Genomic DNA, 22,074 nt, shown 5'->3' with positions numbered 1-22,074 from the left:
ATTCAAATATGACCTACTGTCTGATACCATCACTATACCACTAGAAGCTCAACAATATGTTTTTGTAATGATGTCTCTGTATTTTTCTTTTTTTTTTAATGGTCACATTTGTCATGTGATGTGGTGGTGGGGGGGGGGGGTTGTCTTGGGTTCGGGGGTCATGATGTTGACTGTGTAGGGCATTGCTGGTTGTTAATAAACCTGTTCATCTGAATAATACCTGTTCATCTGTTAATAAAATGTTCATCTGAAGAAATTGCTTATTTATGGTAATTTTACATTTTATTTTATTATATTTGTGTTCATCAGTTTAAGTAAATACATTTTATTCCTCAATTTATAGTCTATACAGAACTGAACAACCATATTAAAGAGGCTATTATTCTTCTTATTTTCTATTATTATAATTATATTAAAGATATACATTAAGAAGCTAATGCTATTGCAGTGTCACTATATAATGGTGGTGTATCATGCATTCATGTTTTTAATTAAACATATTAACCCTGCACAAAGACTGCCTTATATTAGTTAACTATTTTGAATGTAGGCAAAGTACCTTATGTAAGTATTCATGCTCTCTTAATTCCCTTTCAAAATGGCACAAGAAACAAGAGTGTCCAAAGCAGAGATAGAGGGACATTAAAAGGCATGAAGAGAGCACAGCATCAGACAGATAGTGATAGCAAAATAATGAAATTAAAAGGCAATGTATCTCTAGGCCAGTACACTGTTAATGATTTTCTTACAAATACTTAATATAAAGGGCTTGAACAGAAAGAGATATCATCATAGGCAAAAGTATTGGGACACCTGAGCATTACACCAAAAGGGACTGTAATGACATCGCATTCTAAATACATAGATATTAATATGCCGTTTGCAGCTATTCATTCTTTTGGAAAAAAATTCACAAGATTTTAGAGTGTTTCTGTGGAAATTTTTGCCCATTCATCCAGTAGAGCATTTGTGAGGTCAGGCACTGATGTTGGATAAGAAGGCCTGGCTTGCAATCTCCATTCCAGTTCATCCCAAAGGTGTTTGATGGGGGTTGATGATGAGGTTTGGAGAGTTTCACACCAAACTCTTCCAACCATGTCTTTATGAACCATGCTTTGTGCACTAGGGCACAGTCATGCTGGAATAGAAAAGGGCCTTCCCCAAACTGTTCCCACAAAGTTGGGAACATAACATTGTCCAAAATGTCTTTGTATGCTGAAGCATTAAGATTTCCCTTCAATAGAAGGGGCCTAACCCATCCCCTGAAAATCAGCCCCATACCATTATCCCTCCTCCTCCACCAAACCTTACAGTTGTCACAATGCAGTGAGGCAGGTAATGTTCTCCTGGCATCCGCCTGCCAAACTTGCCTATCAGGTGTGATTCGTCAGTCCAGAGAACACCTTTCCTCTGCTTCAGAGTCCAGTGGTGGCGTGCTTTACACCTCTCCATTTGACGCTTCGCATTGTACTTGGTGATATGAGACTTGCAGCTGCTCACCCATGGAAACCAAATTCACAAAGAGTTTTTGTGCAGAAATTAAATCCAGTTGAAGTTTGGAACTCTTCAATAGAGCGTTGGCGACTTTTACGCACCATGCGCTTCAGCACTTGGTGACTCCGCTCTGTGACTTTACGTGGTCTTCTGCTGATATTCCTAAACTCTTCCTCTTTCCAATTTTTTTGACCATGGAATATTTGGCAGGAAATTTCATGAACTGACTTATTGCAAAGGTGGCATCCTATTGCAGTACCACACTTGAATTCAGTGAGCTCTTCAGAATGACCTTTTTTTCCCCACAATTTTTTGTAAATGCAGACTGCATGGCTAGGTTCTTGATTTTATACACCTGTGGCCATGAGTCTGATTGAAACACTTGAATTTAATTTAATTGTCCCAATACTTTTGTCCATATAGTGTGTGTATAATTCATTTATTTTCACACACACACAAATAGATATTTATTTTATATTACATTTTTTCAGTTGTACATTAAATGAGTTGTGTGATTGAGGTGGGGCTAATTTGCATATTGCAATTTGCATATATTTATGCATATTTACATATTCGTTAACCCGCATATACTAAATGAAGCAATGGTGTAGAGTTACATTCGAGCTATTTTACGACATGGAGAATTTTGTTTAAATATGTAATTTTGGTGATTAAAGATGAGTTTTAAAGGGCACCTATTATGCCCCTTTTTACAAGATGCAATATTGGTCTTGGGTGTCCCCAGAATGTATTTGTGAAGTTTCAGCACAAAATACCCCACAGTTAATTTATTATAACCATTTGAAAATGTCATTTTTGGGGCCTGTTTTAAAAAGAGCTGTTTTGGTGTGTACCACCTTAAATATAAATGAGCTGCATATCCCCGCCCTGCCTTTGGATGAGGGCGTAACTTGCATACCTAGTCGGTAATGCAGAATGGCTGAGAGTGAGAGACCCGCTGTTTTGTATGGCATTCAGCCGTACATGTTTGAACCGGAATCAGACCCAGATGATGAAGAGACTCCGGCAGAAGAAACACAATTGAGAATGGAGCAGGACGTCTCTGACTGCTTATTTGATACATTTATGTACTTATAGAGTTTTAATCGTGTCCCCTTTGCAATTATGGATGTGCAACACACACACACACACACACACTGTGATAACGTTTGCGCAATTTTTTGAAACTACAAACACAAATACTGTGATAACGTTTGCTAAGTACGTTAGATACACACTATACAAACAAGGTTTTAATTATATACACAGACATTCTACGACGACGACAACTTTAGACGCATTTGTCATTGAATTGGCTGACATCGACTGTAATGACTATTTGCTCAAAAAACATTAAATACACTTAACTTACTACTTCTGGAGGTGACGTTGGATCGTGAACAGTAGGCAACGATCTACACTTGAGGATTAACTTTGAAGCAAGACCTGCTTTGAATTGACCCTCGTTCTCAAAACAGTCAGTCAAAAAATTATTCGCGCAAACATAAACGTATTTTGGAATTTTGAGTGGCGCCTTTCCTTCGTAAATAAAATCCATCCACTGCGTTTTCAGTGGCTCTGATGTCGGAAGTAAGTGAAAACTACTATGTTCATTATTACATCCCACAACAGAACACTTATGTTTCTTAGGAGACATTACCGGCTGTCGTTGAAACAATGGAGGATGGTTGACAGATCACCGACGGCGGGGTCTATGCCAAAACCAGATTGTCAATCAAACCACGTGGGTGGGGCTTAGCACAATTCTACGTCACAGTGAGAGCAATCTTAGAAAAGGGCGTTCTGAGACAGTGCTTATGCATTATTGAGATTGTAAAAAAACCACTGGGTGGATTTTTCTCATTCTAGGGTGGTTTTGCTCACACACTGCCAACACACATTTATGGTCAAACACCATGTAAAAGTGATTTTTGCATAATAGGTGCCCTTTAAGGGATAAATGCATTACATAAAATCTCTTAGGTATAGAAGAAACAGTGTTTCACTAGAAAAACAACTGATGCATGAAAAGAAATCTGGGTTAAAATGAAAAGTTCAGGCTGCAAGTAATGTAATGGACATTATTGAGCCAAGACAAAAAAGGGGGGAAATGGGCAGGCAAGTTCTGAATGGTTTGCTCACATTCACTCTCTCTATTGAGAGTGTCTGAATAAACACCACGTTTTTCAACAAATGGAAAAACTATTGATCGGTTTCTCTGACAAAGGGAGGCTTTACACGTGTTCTTTCTCTCAACAGTCACTATCCACTGGATGATAAAGTTTTCTTACAAGTGTTCAGAAGTACCTTTGGGTAAACTCTATTCTCATAATTTTATATTAAATATTTTTGTCTCATATGAATCCCTCAAGCAGGTGTTATGAAACATGAATGGAATAGTTCACCCAAAAATGAAAATGTTATCAAACTAATTCATATGCCTTATGTGTTAAAGCCTTTTAAATTATAATTCGCTCAAAATCTTGACAATTGCTGTAACTTTCCTTAAGCCGGGCACACATTTAACGACTAGCTAAAACATTCTAAGACTGTGCTCAACACACAGCGATTGTTTCCTTCGACTGAAGCAGATTTACACACAGAATTTGAACACCGACTGTAATCGCCGACTGAACGTGACTGGGCGCGTTTGAGCACGATCAGTCATACGTATCAATTTACATTAGCGCATTCATGAGAGAAGCAGCCATGTCAGATTTATCAACAAATGTTCTTTTGAGTCAGATTTTATCAATGAATCAGTTGATCAATTCAATGAAGTGGATTGCCCCAGTTCTCCAGTTGACTCAGTGATCCAGCTGTAGTTGTTAAAAACCCACTTGAAAGGGAAAACAATCAGTGACTAATGACTGTTCGGTCTGTTTGTTGCACACACAAGCCATTGTATGGATTCAGAAGAATGGGAATGTAGGACACAAGTCATACAGCTGACTTTTATGATACTTTTGCATCCTTTTTTGAAGCTCAAGTTTAAGTTCGTTGTAATTTTATGTTCAAGAGTGACCAATATATTATTCAAAATTTCTCCTTTTGTGTTCCACAGATGAAAGAAATTAGCAGTAGGCCTACTCAAAAGAGCCAGGAGTCAGGTTTCCTCCTAACGTCAAATGATAAGCTGCCTACAAGCATCTCTCTCCGGCATTCAGCGTTTACTTTGGCGCTGAATAACTGCACCAATAACGCTGTTGCCGACAGAGAACACACACACAGTGAGAGAGAGAGAGAGAGAGAGAGAGAGAGGATGGCGTCAAGGTCATTTGAGGGTAACGGGGTACACTGACAGTAAGAGCGCCCCAAAGGAAGCCATATTTTGCACAATAATCTTATTAGATGCAACACTATCAAATGCTGAAAGCTTTATTTTCTCAATCAATTCATGATGTTACGCGCACCCTCTTGCAGCATCAGTATAATGGATAGTAAATTATACATTATGTGCTATTTCTTTCCTGCGCTCTCATGCTCAGCCCATTACAAAATGACAGTGCGGATCCTTCCGCAAGAACGCCCATCAGCCTTCCTCAAGACACCGCTATACCGGCAAGCACACAGTCAATGACGCGGATAATAAACGAATGATGCGAGCTGTTGTCCCTGGCAATGGGAATACTGCTGCTGCACGTGCCTGTAACACTGCAATAATACACATCCACGCACGGAGCACAAATTAAGGTAATATCGCATAGTAATCTGTTAGAGTCACAGATTTGTAAGAAATAGGAACGGTCTGCTTTTAAATGGATGCAATTGTACACCGAAAGTGCAACGTCGATAAGATATTTGTGGCAAAGGGGGCGAGAGGGAACACACAGTACTATTGATTCCTGCACTAATGGGCTCCCGGATGTTTTTGTATTCCATTTTACGAATTTAAAAATGAAAAGGCAATAATCTTATATAGATTTCTGACATATTATGGATAGCGAGATACACAACAGCACATTGCAGATTGTTTGCTACAGCAGATGCCCTATTCTAAGTTACTGGAGGAATAAAATCAATAGACATGTACCATAAACACATAAGCATGCGTCGTTTTAACTACCTGATAGCTCAGCATGCTCTCCTGGTCGCTGTTTTCAGCAGGCATGGCTAACTCCGTTTTAAAGCAAAGTCGATTGCAGATTCCACAGAAAGAATACAGCAACGCAGCTCAGATTAGCAGTTCCTGTTGAGAAACTCCAGATCAGTTGATGCATATAGGGTTAAATCGGGAGACATTAAGTAACCTACTCTTGATCCCGTCTTAAACTAACGTTGAGATAGCCTATACACGCGCACTCGCCCTGTCTATACTTTAATGCTGTTGTTAGGCGCGCGCTCTCCAGGACTTGGAAAGAGGTACAGACTGTGTCAGCATCATATGTCGTTCAGCCAATCAGAGAGCTCGAACTGGGACTGTTGCTGAAGCTGATTGATGCGGGTTTGCACCTACCTACAGGAAATAAGTTAAAAATGTACTAATGAATGTACAATTCATGACGACGAAAAATTAATCTAAATAACAGTCTACATCGTATATTGAGACAAAATGTACAACAGTTATTGGAGAAAAATCATTATTTAGTGACTAAGTTAAGTACATTTCAAAACTACACATGCTGTAATTGAACACGGGTTATATTTTTATGATAAGTCTACACTGTTCAGTCATTTTTGCCCTACATTTTTTTTTTTTTTTTTTTACATATGTACATTTATTTATTTAGCCTATTTAGATGATAACCAATTTAATAAAATATATTAATTGAATTTAGTAGTTATTTTCTCTCTTCTTACCATACGCATAATAGCAATGGTGTTTTAAAAACCTGTTTCACACAGTGTAATAGTATGACCATCCAACTCATCCAGAGTACATTGCCATCTAGTGGCTACTACTATGGACAGGCAGTACATGGATTGCCTTTATTCCAAATGGACAGGTTATTACAAGTAATCACAAATAAACATAATACAAAACATAATTATTTTAGAGATGCAGTGTCTATGGAACAGTTTGGTCATACAGTAAACATGCATAATGATAAAGAGCGGTGTGCATATTGTTGTGTTCTCTTTCGCCAAGCTAAAAGATCACGTAGACATGACAAATGACGCTTTAACAATCAATCTGTTCTGGAACATTTCATGAATAATTCAATTTATTGTCATTCGCCCAATTATATAAGCTAATTGTTACTATTGTGCTGTATGGGGACTTCATCACTATATAATGAGACTGTTGTGCTCCCCTGACACGTCTGAAATATTCTATATTTAGCGCTAATATCCATAATATTCATTAGCCTATAGGTCTTTAAGTAATACAGTCAAAAGAGTGTACTAAAGGGGGGATATTCGAATATTTCATTAAAAGTCCCTTTCGTTAACCATTATATGAATGTTGGATATTACATTCCTTCTCGGCGTCCAACCGTTGCGTGTTTACACCACACACTGGATTGCCGCACGGCGTCATCCGTTTCCAGGTAACAGTTGTTAAGGGTGATGTAAACAGCATGCTGGAGCTGGAATGTGTGCAGTGCGCATGTGCTGATTGAGCATTTCTCTGCAGCAGCAGCTCTGCTGGGCTGGCTGGGCGCACCGGTGACCTTATCGATTTTCACAGACGGCTTCTGGCAGGTGTCAAATCCAGAGGTGAATGTACTGTAGCAATCCAGGTGAGTTTGCTCAGCGAATCTCCAGATAAACTTTGTCGTGAACAGTCATGTGGAGATTTACGAGTTTTGTTATGTTTTAAGATTTATGATGTGATGTTGATCTATAAACCTATGAAGTAAGTTTTCATTTTAATATTGTGATGTGATTCTTTATTTAGGAAGGAATGTGCATAGAACTGTTTTGTGTTGAATTCGAGCATGAGCTATTGTGCAAATCCGTTTCCAGGCAATGACAAATTACAGTGTTCAACTATTGATGCATTGTTCGCGTGGCTTTCATGACCCAGAGCTGTCACTTCTCGCGTTTAATATTTATTTGTGTGTGAACAATGGCATTCAATTAATCTTCTACCTCTAGGTTAAAAAGGGAAAGACTGAACCATTTTGTGAGTGATGTGAGAATTTACTCAATCATGCACCAGCATATGCAAGGTAACATACACTCTTTTACCACATTTTCACCACTTATTTATTTATTAATTAATTAATTTTGATGTCCCTATAATGTTACCTAACATAGACACGCAGAGACCTTTGAAACCACACTAGAGTTTAAACATCTGGGGTCGGTAAGCTTTTTTGAAATAATTTAATTCAGCAAGGACACATTAAATTAATATTACATATGACAGTACAGACATTTATGTTACAAAATATTACTGTTTCCAATAAATTCTTTTGAACTTTCTATTAATCTAAGAATCCTGAAAAAATGTATATCGGTTTCCACACAAGTATTAAGCAGCTCAACTCTTTTCAACATTGATAATAATATGTAATCGAGCAACAAAGCAGCATATTAGAATCATTCCTGAAGGATCAGGCTCAAGGATCATATTTTAAATTTGAATAATATTTCACAATATTACTGTTTTTACTGTATTTTTGATCAAAAGCAGAAGAGACTTCTTTCAAAAACATAAAAAAATCTTACAGACCTTAAACCTTTGAACAGTAGTGAGGCATTCTTATAGGCACAATGGTTTTTAAAGGTGCCCTAGAATGAAAAATTGAAATTACCTTGACATAGTTGAATAACAAGAGTTCAGTACATGGAAATGACGTACAGTGAGTCTCAAACTCCATTGCTTCCTCCTTCTTATATAAATCTCATTTGTTTAAAAGACCTCAGAAGAACAGGCGAATCTCAACATAACACCGACTGTTACGCAACAGTCGGGCTCATTAATATGTACGCCCCCAATATTTGCATATGCCAGCCCATGTTCAAGGAATAAGACAAGGGCAGCCAGTATTAACGTCTGGATCTGTGCACAGCTGAATCATCAGACTAGGTAAGCAAGCAATAACAATAGCAAAAAATGGCAGATGGAGCAATAATAACTGATATGATCCATGATCACATGATATTTTTAGTGATATTTGTAAACTATCTTTCTAAATTTTTCGTTAGCATGTTGCTAATGTACTGTTAAATGTGGTTAAAGTTACCATCGTTTATTACTGTATTCACAGAGACAAGAGCCGTCATTATTTTCATTATTAAACACTTGCAGTCTGTATAATTCACAAAAACAACTTCATTCTTTATAAATCTCTCCAACAGTGTAGCATTAGCCGTTAGCCACGGAGCACAGCCTCAAACTCATTCAGAATCAAATGTAAACATCCAAATAAATGCAATTCTCACATAATCCGATGTATGCATGCAGCATGCATGACGAACACTTTGTAAAGATCCATTTTGAGGGTTATATTAGCTGTGTGAACTTTGTTTATGCAATGATAGAGTCGAGAGCTCGGGAGGGGGCGGAGAGCGCGAGCAATTAAAGGGGCCGCAGCCTCAATCGGCGCATTTCTAATTATGCCCCAAAATAGGCAGTCAAAAAAATTAATTAAAAAAAATCTGTGGGGTATTTTGAGCTGAAACTTCAGACACATTCAGGGGACACCTTAGACTTATATTACATCTTGGCACCTTTAAACTATTGTTATTTTATACCCTACAACTCAAACAAACCTGATGACTCGATTGAATTATTAGATTATATCAAAACGTGATTTGGCCGAATTATAAGTCTTTCATATAATGAGGACCACTTCGGATATTGTCACAAATTGGATTTCAGTGTATTTGTAAAGATTTTGAAAAATTGGCCCATACAACTATAGCCAAACCTACACACACTAGAGATCCACCCTGTTATTTTTTTGTGCAGCATTTTTGTAAAGCATTTCTGTGTATGTCACAGTGCCACCCGTGGAGGGAAAAGTTCGCTGTAATTATATAAATCTGCCTCTGATTAATGGGGACAGATTGAGGACAGCTAAGATACTAGTGGACAAAGCAATAAAGGTTAGACTTCTAAACTCTCAATGAATCTTTGTAGAAGTAGTGCATTGAATAACTGCAAGGGATCTTTAATCATTAAATATAATGATGACAATGAGATTTCAATGAACATACATTGACGATTCTGATGATTCTGCTGTAGGAAAAGAAAGTGTTTTCGGTGCAAGGCCCATATCCTGTAATCCGCGCAGGCCTTCGTGCAAGAGGATGGGTGGAGCGGAGACTACCACGGCCTTCTTTCCCACAGCCCCGTCGACATGATCCTGAAACAGAAGCCACAGATGAGGGTGGCAGCACTGATGATGATGGTGAGAGTATCTGACAGAACCAAGATGAGATCCTTTCCATCACTCTATCTAGATGATAAGGCTTGTCAGTTTCTGTGTGTGTGCAGATTTACTTAGCTATAGATAGGGGACAAAATAGTCAGCAGAAGTTAGGTAAATCTGACAAAACTGTCTGTTAGGCATGGCAGGGGATTATTTAAAAGGTAAAAATGACTAATGAACTAAATTAATAAAATAGAACACACATCTACAGTACAGTCCAAAAGTTTGGAACCACTAAGATTTTTAATGTTTTTAAAAGAAGTTTCGTCTGCTCACCAAGGCTACATTTATTTAATTAAAAATACAGTAAAAACAGTAATATTGTGAAATATTATTACAATTTAAAATAACTGTGTACTATTTAAATATATTTGACAAAGTAATTTATTCCTGTGATGCGAAGCTGAATTTTCAGCATCGTTACTCCAGTCTTCAGTGTCACATGATCCTTCAGAAATAATTCTAATATGCTGATTTGCTGCTCAATAAATATTTATGATTATTTTCAATGTTGAAAACAGTTGTGTACTTTTTTTTTCAATATTCCTGGATGAATAGAAAGTTCAAAAGAACAGCATTTATCTGAAATACAAAGCTTCTGTAGCATTATACACTACCGTTCAAAAGTTTGGGGTCAGTAAGAATTTTTAATTTTTATTTTTTTGAAAAGAAATGAAAGAAATTAATACTTTTACTCAGCAAGGATGCATTAAATCAATCAAAAGTGGCAGTAAAGACATTTATAATGTTACAAAAGATTAGATTTCAGATAAACACTGTTCTTTTGAACTTTCTATTCATCAAATAATCCTGAAAAAAAATATTGTACACAAATATTTTGTACAATTGTACACATTAAATGTTTATTGAGCAGCATATATCATATTAGAATGATTTCTGAAGGATCATGTGACACTGAAGACTGGAGTAATGCTGCTGAAAATTCAGCTTTGCCATCACAGCAATAAATTACTTTGTGAAATATATTCAAATAGAAAACTGTTATTTTAAATTGTAATTGTTACGGATGCTGGTAGAGATGAGGCTGATACGGATTTCCACAATACGAATGATACGTTTATTCAACAGAAAGCAGGGAACACCAAACATACATCTTAACAAAACAGAGAACGGACGAGGAGTGAAGGGAGTGAGTGCATTATAAAGGGAGTGCAGATGATAGAGTCCAGGTGCAGGTGATCTGTGATGAGGAGCTGACGAGGGAAGTGAGTGCAGGTGACGAAACAGGAGGATCATGGGAAATGGAGTCCAGGGAAACAAGGGATCTGTAACAGTACCTCCCCCTCCCGGTAGGCGCGTCCTCGCGCCGTAGATGTAACAACCGGGAGGGGGGCGGGCGCCCTGGAGACCTCAAACCGGAGCAGGGGGATGAGTAGACTGGAGTGGAGGTCTCCAGGGCGGGCTCAAAAGCCATGGCGGGTCAGGAGCCGAAGGCAGCCATGGCGGGTCAGGAGCCGAAGGCAGCCATGGCGGGTCAGGAGCCGAAGGCAGCCATGGCGGGTCAGGAGCCGAAGGCAGCCATGGCGGGTCAGGTGCAGCGGGCAGCCATGGCGGGTCAGGTGCAGCGGGCAGACATGCAGCGGGCATACATGGCGGGTCAGGTGCAGCGGGCAGCCATGGCGGGTCAGGTGCAGCGGGCAGCCATGGTGGGTCAGGAGCCGAAGGCAGCCATGGCGGGTCAGGAGCCGAAGGCAGCCATGGCGGGTCAGGTGCAGCGGGCAGCCATGGCGGGTCAGGTGCAGCGGGCAGACATGCAGCGGGCATACATGGCGGGTCAGGTGCAGCGGGCAGCCATGGCGGGTCAGGTGCAGCGGGCAGCCATGGCGGGTCAGGAGCCGAAGCCTTCGAGGCGTTGAGCCCAGGCGTCGCTGAAGGACTGGCGGGTGATGGCGGAACCGAAGGCTCCGCCGACCGAAGCGCAGCCGGGACTCCAGAAGGCCGCAGTAGAAGCAGTAGGACAGCCAACAAAAAGAACACCGGGGGGAGTGAGGAAGCCAACTGAAACTGAGGGACGGAGTGACGGAGCGGAGACGGAGGAGTGTAGTCCAGAGGGAAGGGCAGGCTGACGAGTGCACAAGGTGTGAGTGGAGGCAGGATGGATACTGGTGACGCTGGTGGACTGATGGGTAACGGTGGAGCAGAGGGAGGTTGGAGCCGGGGTGTAGGTAATCGCCCAGAGGTCCGAGGTGGAGATCTGGGCGAGGGGGCTTGAGGTGAAGGTTCCGTGTAAACATAACTGGATGGAGGTGGGAGAGGGAGGCAGGGAGGGAAAACAGTCTTTGGGCTGGAGGGTTCAAAAACACAGTTCATAGGAGCAGTAGGTTCGGCGGCGGCGGCGGCTGGAGCGGCTGGCTCGGCGGCGGCGGCTGGAGCGGCTGGCTCGGCGGCGGCGGCTGGAGCGGCTGGCTCGGCGGCGGCGGCTGGAGCGGCTGGAGCGGCTGGCTCGGCGGCGGCGGCTGGAGCTGAGGGCTCGTAGGCGGCGACTGGAGAACTTTGCTCGGCGGCGGAGACTGGAGAACTTTGCTCGGCGGCGGAGACTGGAGAACTTTGCTCGGCGGCGGAGACTGGAGAACTTTGCTCGGCGGCGGAGACTGGAGAACTTTGCTCGGCGGCGGAGACTGGAGAACTTTGCTCGGCGGCGGAGACTGGAGAACTTTGCTCGGCGGCGGAGACTGGAGAACTTTGCTCGGCGGCGGAGACTGGAGAACTTTGCTCGGCGGCGGAGACTGGAGAACTTTGCTCGGCGGCGGAGACTGGAGAACTTTGCTCGGCGGCGGAGACTGGAGAACTTTGCTCGGCGGCGGAGACTGGAGAACTTTGCTCGGCGGCGGAGACTGGAGAACTTTGCTCGGCGGCGGAGACTGGAGAACTTTGCTCGGCGGCGGAGACTGGAGAACTTTGCTCGGCGGCGGAGACTGGAGAACTTTGCTCGGCGGCGGAGACTGGAGAACTTTGCTCGGCGGCGGAGACTGGCGCTGCTTGCTCGGCGGAGACTGGCGCTGCTTGCTCGGCGGAGACTGGCGCTGCTTGCTCGGCGGAGACTGGAGAACTTGGCTCGGAGGAGACTGGAGAACTTGGCTCGGAGGAGACTGGAGAACTTGGCTCGGAGGAGACTGGAGAACTTGGCTCGGAGGAGACTGGAGAACTTGGCTCGGAGGAGACTGGAGAACTTGGCTCGGAGGAGACTGGAGAACTTGGCTCGGAGGAGACTGGAGAACTTGGCTCGGAGGAGACTGGGGTTGAGGGCCATTTCATCCCCTCAAATACAATTAAAATCCCCACAGGCACTGGAGCTGGCTCTGTGGGGACTGGAGCTGGCTCTGGAGATACTGGAGCGGGCTCTGGAGATACTGGAGCGGGCTCTGGAGACACAGGAGCGGGCTCTGGAGACACCGGAGCGGGCTCTGGAGACACCGGAGCGGGCTCTGGAGACACCGGAGCGGGCTCTGGAGATACTGGAGCGGGCTCTGGAGATACTGGAGCGGGCTCTGGAGATACTGGAGCGGGCTCTGGAGACACTGGAGCGGGCTCTGGAGACACTGGGGCCGCTTTCTTCCTCCTCCTCCGCTTACTGGGCCCAGTAGCGGAATATGGGTCCAGCCTGGGGCAGGCAGGGAGTTCGCTGGAGCGGTATGCGGAGGAAGCCGGAGGTTGACTAACTGGCCCGGCCAACCGTGTTTCTGGATGGACTGGACGACAACACTGATCCTGAACCTCTTCTACTAAGAATTTGGAGCCATTCAACCACAAAATTAAATTGATAGTATCGCTTAAGGAGAAACAAAAAACAGGTTCATCAAAACGGATAGTGTCGTCATCCAATCCATCCAAAAACAAGGAGATCAACTGAGCATCAGGCCAGTCAGACAAGAAAGCAAGCTCCACGAACTCCTCCACATACCTCTCCAGCGAACGACCCACCTGTAGGAGCCCGATGAGGCGATCGCCGGTTGTCAGGAGAGTGAGAGGCGCTGGAGGAGCAGGAGCCAGGGAGCTGGTGGAAGTCTCCATATTTTTTTTTTGTGGAAAATCCGGTCGTTTATGGTCCGTTCTTCTGTTACGGATGCTGGTAGAGATGAGGCTGATACGGATTTCCACAATACGAATGATACGTTTATTCAACAGAAAGCAGGGAACACCAAACATACATCTTAACAAAACAGAGAACGGACGAGGAGTGAAGGGAGTGAGTGCATTATAAAGGGAGTGCAGATGATAGAGTCCAGGTGCAGGTGATCTGTGATGATGAGGAGCTGACGAGGGAAGTGAGTGCAGGTGACGAAACAGGAGGATCATGGGAAATGGAGTCCAGGGAAACAAGGGATCTGTAACAGTAATATGTTTTTACTGTATTTTTAATTAAATAAATGTAGCCTTGGTGAGCAGACGAAACTTCTTTTAAAAACATTAAAAATCTTAGTGGTTCCAAACTTTTGGACTATACTGTATATCCTACTATGTCTAGTCTAGTGCCCACATACCAATCAGCAAACCAGATCCCTGTTTTTCCCCTCTGGAAATACTTATAATTAAATTAATATAACATTTTTGTTATGAAATTATAGTTATTGTAAGATAATTAGGTGGACTACTGTTCAAAAGTTTAGGGTCTGTAAGATTTTTTTTGTTAACTTTTATTCATAACTTTTATTTAGCAAGGACACATTAAATGTATCTAAAATGACAGCAAAGAAATGTATAATTTAAAAAAAAAATCTATTTCAAATAACTTGAAAAATTTATCATCTGTGTTTAGTTAATGACTCACTGTAATTCAAAGCTCGATATGATAGTTTGAGCAGCTAACTTGACACCACTCATTCCTACAAACAGATGTCAGTGACAGATCATTCTTTCAGTCCCTTGACTCCTGTCACACCACCTTCTCGATTTCTTTACGCAGACTTAGGAGAGGAGGGAGAGAGAGACGATGAAGCAGATGATGTGTACGACCTAATGGTATGTATAGAAACTGTATAATTACATTTCAATGAAAGTTGCCATAGCAGCTGGGTTTTTTAATGTAATTTGTGGACAGTGGACAGTCTCTGATCCTTATTTTTATTTCATAGTCACGGTTGGTTCGCAATGAGACCCCATATTTCTACTGGACAACAAAGAGGGATTCAATCGACTGCCGGTCTTTACGTAAAGATCAGATGACCAATCATTACGCGAAGTCGGGATCTTTTACCACCAAGGTTCATCGCAAACTTAAACCTTTCCAAACTAAAATTCCTCTACGCAAAAAAATTATTTCTCTTACTCAATTAACTATTGTTTTGTGATGTCTTTTTCAGGTTGGTTTGTGTTTGAATTTGAGAAATCTGCAGTGGTTTGATGAAGCAGATCCTGATACATTCTTCCCACGCTGCTACAGACTGGGGGCGGAGGATGAGAAACATGCTTTTATTGGTCAGTACTCTTAATCTGGAATATACTGTGCCCTTGCTGTATTTTCCCTATTTGCAACTTGGTTCTTTTTCCTTGTTTCTTCCCAAACGAGGGTCTGCTCAAGCTGTTGTATCCGTCTTATTGCAATACATTCAGAAACGTCCAGTTGCATTCTTCTTGAGTCTCTCCATCATTGTCCGACACCTGTTCGAACATATAAAGCTAAACATCGCTACTGACAGTTTCTGACATTTTCAGTGCATGAGATTGTCCTGTTTTGTTGTTGGAGCATGAGCTGTTGAAGCTCCACCCTCTTCTTGAAAAGGGGTCAGGAGCGCAAGCTCATTTGCATTTAAAGGGGCACACAAAAACTGCAAATTTTTGCTCACCCCCAAAACATGCTATAAAAATGATCCGTGGGGTATTTTGATCTAAAACTTCACATACTCACTCTAGGGACATCAGAGATTTATTTTACATCTTGTAAAAAGGGGGCATAGTAGGTCCCCTTTAACACATGATCCCCCCCCCCCCCCCCCCCCCCCCAAAGTAATTTACACCACATGAACTTCATAGTCTCCCTGGAGTAATCTGGGGTTAAGTGTTGCTGTCAATTGTGATATATGTTCTCTGTAACAATTCATGTCATCCCAACCTTGGATTGAACCTACAATATTTGCGTTGCCAGAACTGATCCTCTCTTTCTGCTGCTTTACAGAGGACTTTAGACGGACTGCATGCACAAGTCTACTGCTGTATGTTTTGGAGAAGTATGGTGGGGATTCAGAGTGGGAGAGAATAGCAGAGGTGCATGATGCTAAATCTCATGGTATGACACACACTAACACACACATGCACACATTAGAACTCGCACATATTCACACATCTTCCCTCCTTTGTAGGTCCGAGCAAGCGGCGTAAACAGCACACCAATCAGAGGGTTGGAACCTCATTAATTGACAATGCATTGCATGTATGCCAGGAGTATCTGAACAGTTTAGAACACTGTGACATAGACATCACTTTGGAAACAACCCCTACCCTCTCAGAGCAACAGTGGAAGGTGTTTCTTCAGAATTACTATTTAGTTGTTCAGTGAGTATTGTTTTTTATTATTATTTATAGTATCTAAAATTGCTTAAAAGAGTAATATCATGAATAAAAAATTCTTGATCTTTTAAAAAATGTTAAATGTACACCAATGTAAATACACTATAAGTTTTGGGACCGAAAATTATATAATGTAAATCATCTTATGAAACTAAACTGCAAAAATGCTTCATTACAAACTAATGCAACTTTCTAACATTAGACCAATGAAAGAATCCCTTGTTTTCTCTGAAAAGAGAAGAGGACATGGTGATGGAAAAATATGAGATTGGAGGAAAAATTGTATTTCTGCCATGGCAACTCTCAGAGTGTTTGGCATGGTTATGGATTTGACAATGTTGATATGTTTGGTCTTGGCGGAATAGATCTGCTACGCTGCTGCTTTTATTACTGCTGCTGTAGGTTGAGCATGCAAGCTCTTTGGCTACTGATACAGCAGGAATCAATCAGCTGTGCCCTATAGATGATGTGATTACGAGCAGGTTGAGTTAAAGGACCTATTAGCCTCCGCCATCTAGAGTTCTCAAAAGTATTGTGTTCCCATGAGAAACTTTGCATTCACTTGGAAAAGCATTGAAACGTTTTTTTTCTTCCACCTCATATTATTTCCATAACAAAAGTTTTGCAAGCAAACAATACATTTCTCTGTAGAATAGTGAAGATGCATAAAAGTAAGTTTAGAGAAAGCTTTCTTGCTGTTTCTTTTCCTTTGCAGTGAAGGACTGATGATAGAGGGCTGTGAAGAATATGTGGAGCGTTGTAAATGCATGCTGGAGCAGATGCGTCAAGTTTGCCCTCAGATGGAGACTGATGGACTCTGCAACATCTGGATCATTAAACCTGGGGCCAAGTCACGAGGCAGAGGTGTGTTTGTGAACACTGAAGGACAATGGTGTAAAAGATATTGCATACTATTTAATTTACTCTTGACTTTATTGTTGTAGGTATAATGTGCATGAACAAGTTGGATGAGATGTTGAGTTTGGTAGATGGAGACCACGGCATGATGAAGGACAGTAAGTGGGTGGTGCAGAAGTATTTGGAGCGGCCCCTCCTCGTGCATGACACTAAGTTTGATGTAAGGCAATGGTTCCTGGTCACAGACTGGAACCCTCTCACTGTATGGTTCTACCGTGAGTGCTACCTCCGTTTTTCTACCCAACCTTACTCCACTCATACATTGGACAGGTGAGAAAACAAATAGTTCACCCAAAAATGAAAATTCTGAAATGAAAATTAACTTACTGACTAACAATGAGTAATTTGTTACAGTATTTATTATCTTTGCCAATTCAATTAACTCATTAACTAAGATTAATAATGCTTAATTTTTCATTGGTAGTTCATGTTAACTAATGCAGTTAACTAGTGTTAACAAGCAGACCTTATTGTAAAGTGTTTTTTGTCCATACAGTGAAAGTCAAGGAGTCCCATGTTGTTTTGGACCCCACTGACTTTTTTTTGTTAGAATAAAAACTGTTGAAACATTCATTAAAGGTGCCCTAGAGTTTCAGCTCAAAATACCCCATAGATTTTTTTAATTACTTTTTTTAACTGCCTATTTTGAGCTATTATTACATATGCACCGATTAAGTGTGCGGCCCCTTTCCCGCTCCCCCTTTCCCGCAAGCTCTCAACTGCCGCAAACACAAAGTTCACACAGCTAATATAACCCTCAAAATGTATCTTTACAAAGTGTTCATCATGCATACATCGATTCCTGTGAGTATAGTATTTATTTGGATGTTTACATTTGATTCTGAATGAGTTTGAGGCTATGCTCCGTGGCTAACGGGCTAATGCTACAATGTTGAAGAGATTTATAAAGAATGAAGTTGTGTTTATGAATTATACAGACTGCAAGGGTTTAAAAATTAAAATAGCGACGGCTCTCTTGTCTCCGTGAATACAGTAATAAACGATGGTAACTTTAACCGCATTTAACAGTACATTAGCAACATGCTAACAAAACATTTAGAAAGACAATTTACAAATATCACTAAATATCATGTTATCATGAATCATGTCAGTTATTATTGCTCCATCTGCCATTTTTCACTATTGTTCTTGCTTGCTTACCTAGTCTGATGATTCAGCTGTGCAGATCCAGACGTTCTGCCCTTGTGTAATGCCTAGATCATGGGCTGGCATATGCAAATATTGGGGGCGAACACCCCGACTGTTACGTAACAGTCTGTATTATGTTGAGATTCACCTGTTCTTTGGAGGTCGTTTAAACAAATGAGATTTACATAAGAAGGAAACAGTGGAGTTTGAGACTCACTGTATGTCATTTCCATGTACTGAACTCTTGTTATTCAACTATGCTGACGTAAATTACATTTTTGAATCAAGGGAACCTTTAAATATATACTTTTGTGTTCCACACACACACACACACACACACACACACACACACACACACACACACACACACATGTTTGTTTTTGTGAATTGTGGGGACTTTCCATAGACTTCAATGCATTTTACACTGAACAAACTGTACATTCTATCCCCCTACCCTGCCCCTACCCCTAAACCTAACCCTCACAGGAAACTGTGCAAACTTTTACTTTTTCACAAAAACTCATTCTATATGATTTATAAACCCATTTACATTGTGGGGACCGCTGGCTGGTCCCCACGATGTAGGTGAACTCAGGTTTATATTACATCATGGGGACATTTGGTCCCCACAATGTAATATAAACAAAAGCACACACACACACACACACACACACACACACACACACACACACACACACACACACACACACACACACACACACACACACAAAAGAAGTTATAAGTAGGTTTGGAATGACTATTTTGACTATTCTTTTATGATGGATTATTTATAAGCCTCTCAACTATCTTTCTAGGCTTTAACTAATCTTTTTTCCCCTGTACTTTCCACCCTCAGCTCTGTACATCTTTGCAACAACTCCATCCAGAAGCATTTTCAGCCAAGCCCAGATCGCAATCCTTCTCTACCCGCTGAGTGCATGTGGTCGTGTTCGCAGTTTCGCTTGTGGTTGGCTGCTTCAGGCCACGGTGGTTTGTGGGAAAGGGTGGTGGTTCCAGGTATGCAGAAGGCTGTTATCCAAACTCTCTTGACTGCACAGGACAGTGTGGAACCTCGTAAAGCCAGTTTTGAGCTTTACGGAGCTGACTTTATGCTGGGACGTGATTTGCGACCTTGGCTACTGGAGATCAATGCTAGCCCCACCATGGCACCCTCCACAGGAGTCACAGCTCGACTCTGCCCCGCTGTACAGGAAGACACTCTGCGGGTGGTGCTGGATCGACGCTGCGACCGCAACACTCACACTGGTGGCTTCCAGCTCATATACAAACAGGTATACAAAAAGAGTGATATGGGTAAAATCTGTCCAGATCACCAAGCCAAAGGAAAAAAAACTAAATATGCTACTGATCAAAACTGTGGGGTCAATAAGATTTTTGAATGTTTTTACTTTTTACAATTTAACTTTTTACAATTTAATTTAATAATTTAATTTAATTAAAATTTTTAATTTCTTTACTCAACTTTTGGTGTCATTTGATAATTAATAAATAATTACACAAACAATTAAAATTTTATTTTAATATTTAATTTGAATATATATGTTCATGTTACAGTAATGAGAATGTAATTGTCCTGAAAATGTCACATACAGTCTAATAGTTTTTTTGGGTCTTAATAACTTTAATAACTTTATTTTATAAATTTTTCCCATGTTTTCAGGCAGCAGTAGAAGTTCCTCAATATGTGGGAGTGAATCTTCTCATAGAGGGAACTTCAATCAGACGTCCCCGTGCCCTTATTTACAAGCCTCTCATTCAGTCTCACCCTGAGCCGCTATCAAAATCCACCAATCACAAGCCTTCACTTATAAGCAGCCATTGCACATCTGGCAAGGAGAATCAATCAGAAAAGATAAAAAAGGCTTGGCCTACCCTCCCTTCCCGTAAAGTTACATTGGAGCAATCTTCAACCTTTCACCTGAAACTGAGGAAACGTCCCCACAGACTAGTCTTACCTTCAAACTGTTGTGTTCTTCCCAACCCAGCAGAGCTTCATCCACAAAAGCTCTCACCCACTCTAGCCCAGCCCGATCACCCTCACACACACAGGATACGCAGCAACCTTCCATCTCTTTACCGTCCAACCCCCTCACTGGACGTGATAAGCATACGACCTAGACAAACTCTCACCTCCTGTCGCTACAAACACGACATGCACACAGTCAATATATCTTATCCGGTCCTACCCATGCAGCAGCACCTTTCACTAAACCATAGACGGACCACGGACACTTTTACAAAGAGAGAAGGGCCGAAGTCATCCTGAGGAACCTTTTGGAGAGCATGATTTCATTCAAACAGATTCTAACCTAAATGGAATGAATACGTTTTAGACTGCATCAGTTGCATTGTGAGTTTATCTTTAAATACACTGGATTCAAAACCCATACACCTTATCAATCTACTGTCAGAAATAAGAAGGAGAACAGCATATTAGTTGAGGCAAAGCACTCCAGCACCTTTTTTACTGATTAAGAGCACTTAAAAAAAATCTGTCATAATTTACTCTTATATCCTCATGTGTTTCCAAACCTGAAGATTCTTCCTGAAGAAAATTGACTGATCTGGTCTCTTCCTTATAATGGAGGCATACACCAAGGTTCAAAAAGGACCTAAAAGCACCAAGTAGCGTATTTGACTTGTGCTCTCTACTTTAAATCTTCTGAAACCATGCAACAGCTATTTTATGGCTAAAGACACATTTTTTTAACATAAATGAATTAAATTCAATGTGAGATATACAGTAGTACTATTATGGAGTGCCTAATTCTGTATTATAGTGATATGGGCAACTTTTCAGTGACTTCACAGTCAACTGTGGTGTACTGACTGTATTATTAATCTATGGTGCTGACTTTTGTATTCTAGATGTCAGGATGTTTCCATATGAGCTGATCATTGACTGTTACTTATTGGAAACGCTAGTGACGTTCTCAAAATTTTTGCAATTTGAAGTAAGCTTAGTAGATGTTTTATGTAACTCATGCCTTTAACCGTTAACAAATTCACCACTAGATGGAGGTAGCATTCATTCTTTTAATCTTTCTCATTTTTTGACAGTGCTCATCATATATAAAATAGTATCATATAAATTGCATGCTATATCCACCATCATGGATATGCTTGTTAGGTCTCACTTTATATTAAGAAGCCTTAACTACTATGTACTTACATTTAAATTAATCATTTGATACAATGCACTTATTGTGTACACACATTGTACTTATATTTTAAAAACACCTGCATGTAATTGCATCTGTAATTACATTTATAATTACTCTGTTGACCCATCCCTTACGCCATACCCTTAAACCTACCCATACCACCAAAGCTTTCCCTAACCTTACCTGTATTCCACCTCAATAGCAGCAAAAGTGTTTTGCAATTCAATATGAACCCAATAAGTACATTGTACTTATTTTTTAATGTAAGTACATAGTAGTTAAGGCCACTTAATATAAAGTGGGACTGTTTGTTATAATATGTGATTAATACAGTTTTGCATGTCATAATGTCAACAAAAAGAGTGGGTTTTTGGGACATTTTTGCATAAACTCGATCATCTTGACAAACCTCTATAATAAAAAGCACTTCACTAACTAAACTAAATTCACTAAAATATTATTGTGTTGATTTTTTG

The 22,074-nt window shown here is 40.9% G+C and overlaps 1 protein-coding gene across 1 annotated transcript; it reads left to right on the top strand.

The window, feature by feature from the left end:
- The first annotated feature begins 7,591 nt into the window (after positions 1-7,591).
- ttll3 (tubulin tyrosine ligase-like family, member 3) lies at positions 7,592-20,700 on the top strand. Its single transcript, XM_067373906.1, has 12 exons — positions 7,592-7,610; positions 9,392-9,495; positions 9,635-9,800; positions 14,746-14,801; positions 14,915-15,043; positions 15,143-15,257; positions 15,955-16,065; positions 16,139-16,331; positions 17,062-17,210; positions 17,291-17,534; positions 19,270-19,705; positions 20,095-20,700. Exons 1-12 carry the CDS (start codon positions 7,592-7,594, stop codon positions 20,698-20,700), a joined length of 2,328 nt encoding a protein of 775 aa, XP_067230007.1.
- Positions 20,701-22,074: the final 1,374 nt, after the last annotated feature.

Source organism: Chanodichthys erythropterus, chromosome 21 (assembly GCF_024489055.1).
Source record: "Chanodichthys erythropterus isolate Z2021 chromosome 21, ASM2448905v1, whole genome shotgun sequence".
NCBI classification, from domain to species: Eukaryota; Metazoa; Chordata; class Actinopteri; order Cypriniformes; family Xenocyprididae; genus Chanodichthys; species Chanodichthys erythropterus.
Note: the sequence above shows the minus strand (reverse complement) of the source record. Positions and strands in the feature narration are given on the sequence as shown.

Excerpts from the sequence above, each read along its gene's own strand:
- ttll3 (XM_067373906.1), top strand. Across the intron at positions 15,044-15,142 it reads CGGGATCTTTTACCACCAAG|GTTGGTTTGTGTTTGAATTT; the intron begins GTTCATCGCAAA and ends TGTCTTTTTCAG. Across the intron at positions 16,332-17,061 it reads AATTACTATTTAGTTGTTCA|TGAAGGACTGATGATAGAGG; the intron begins GTGAGTATTGTT and ends TTTCCTTTGCAG.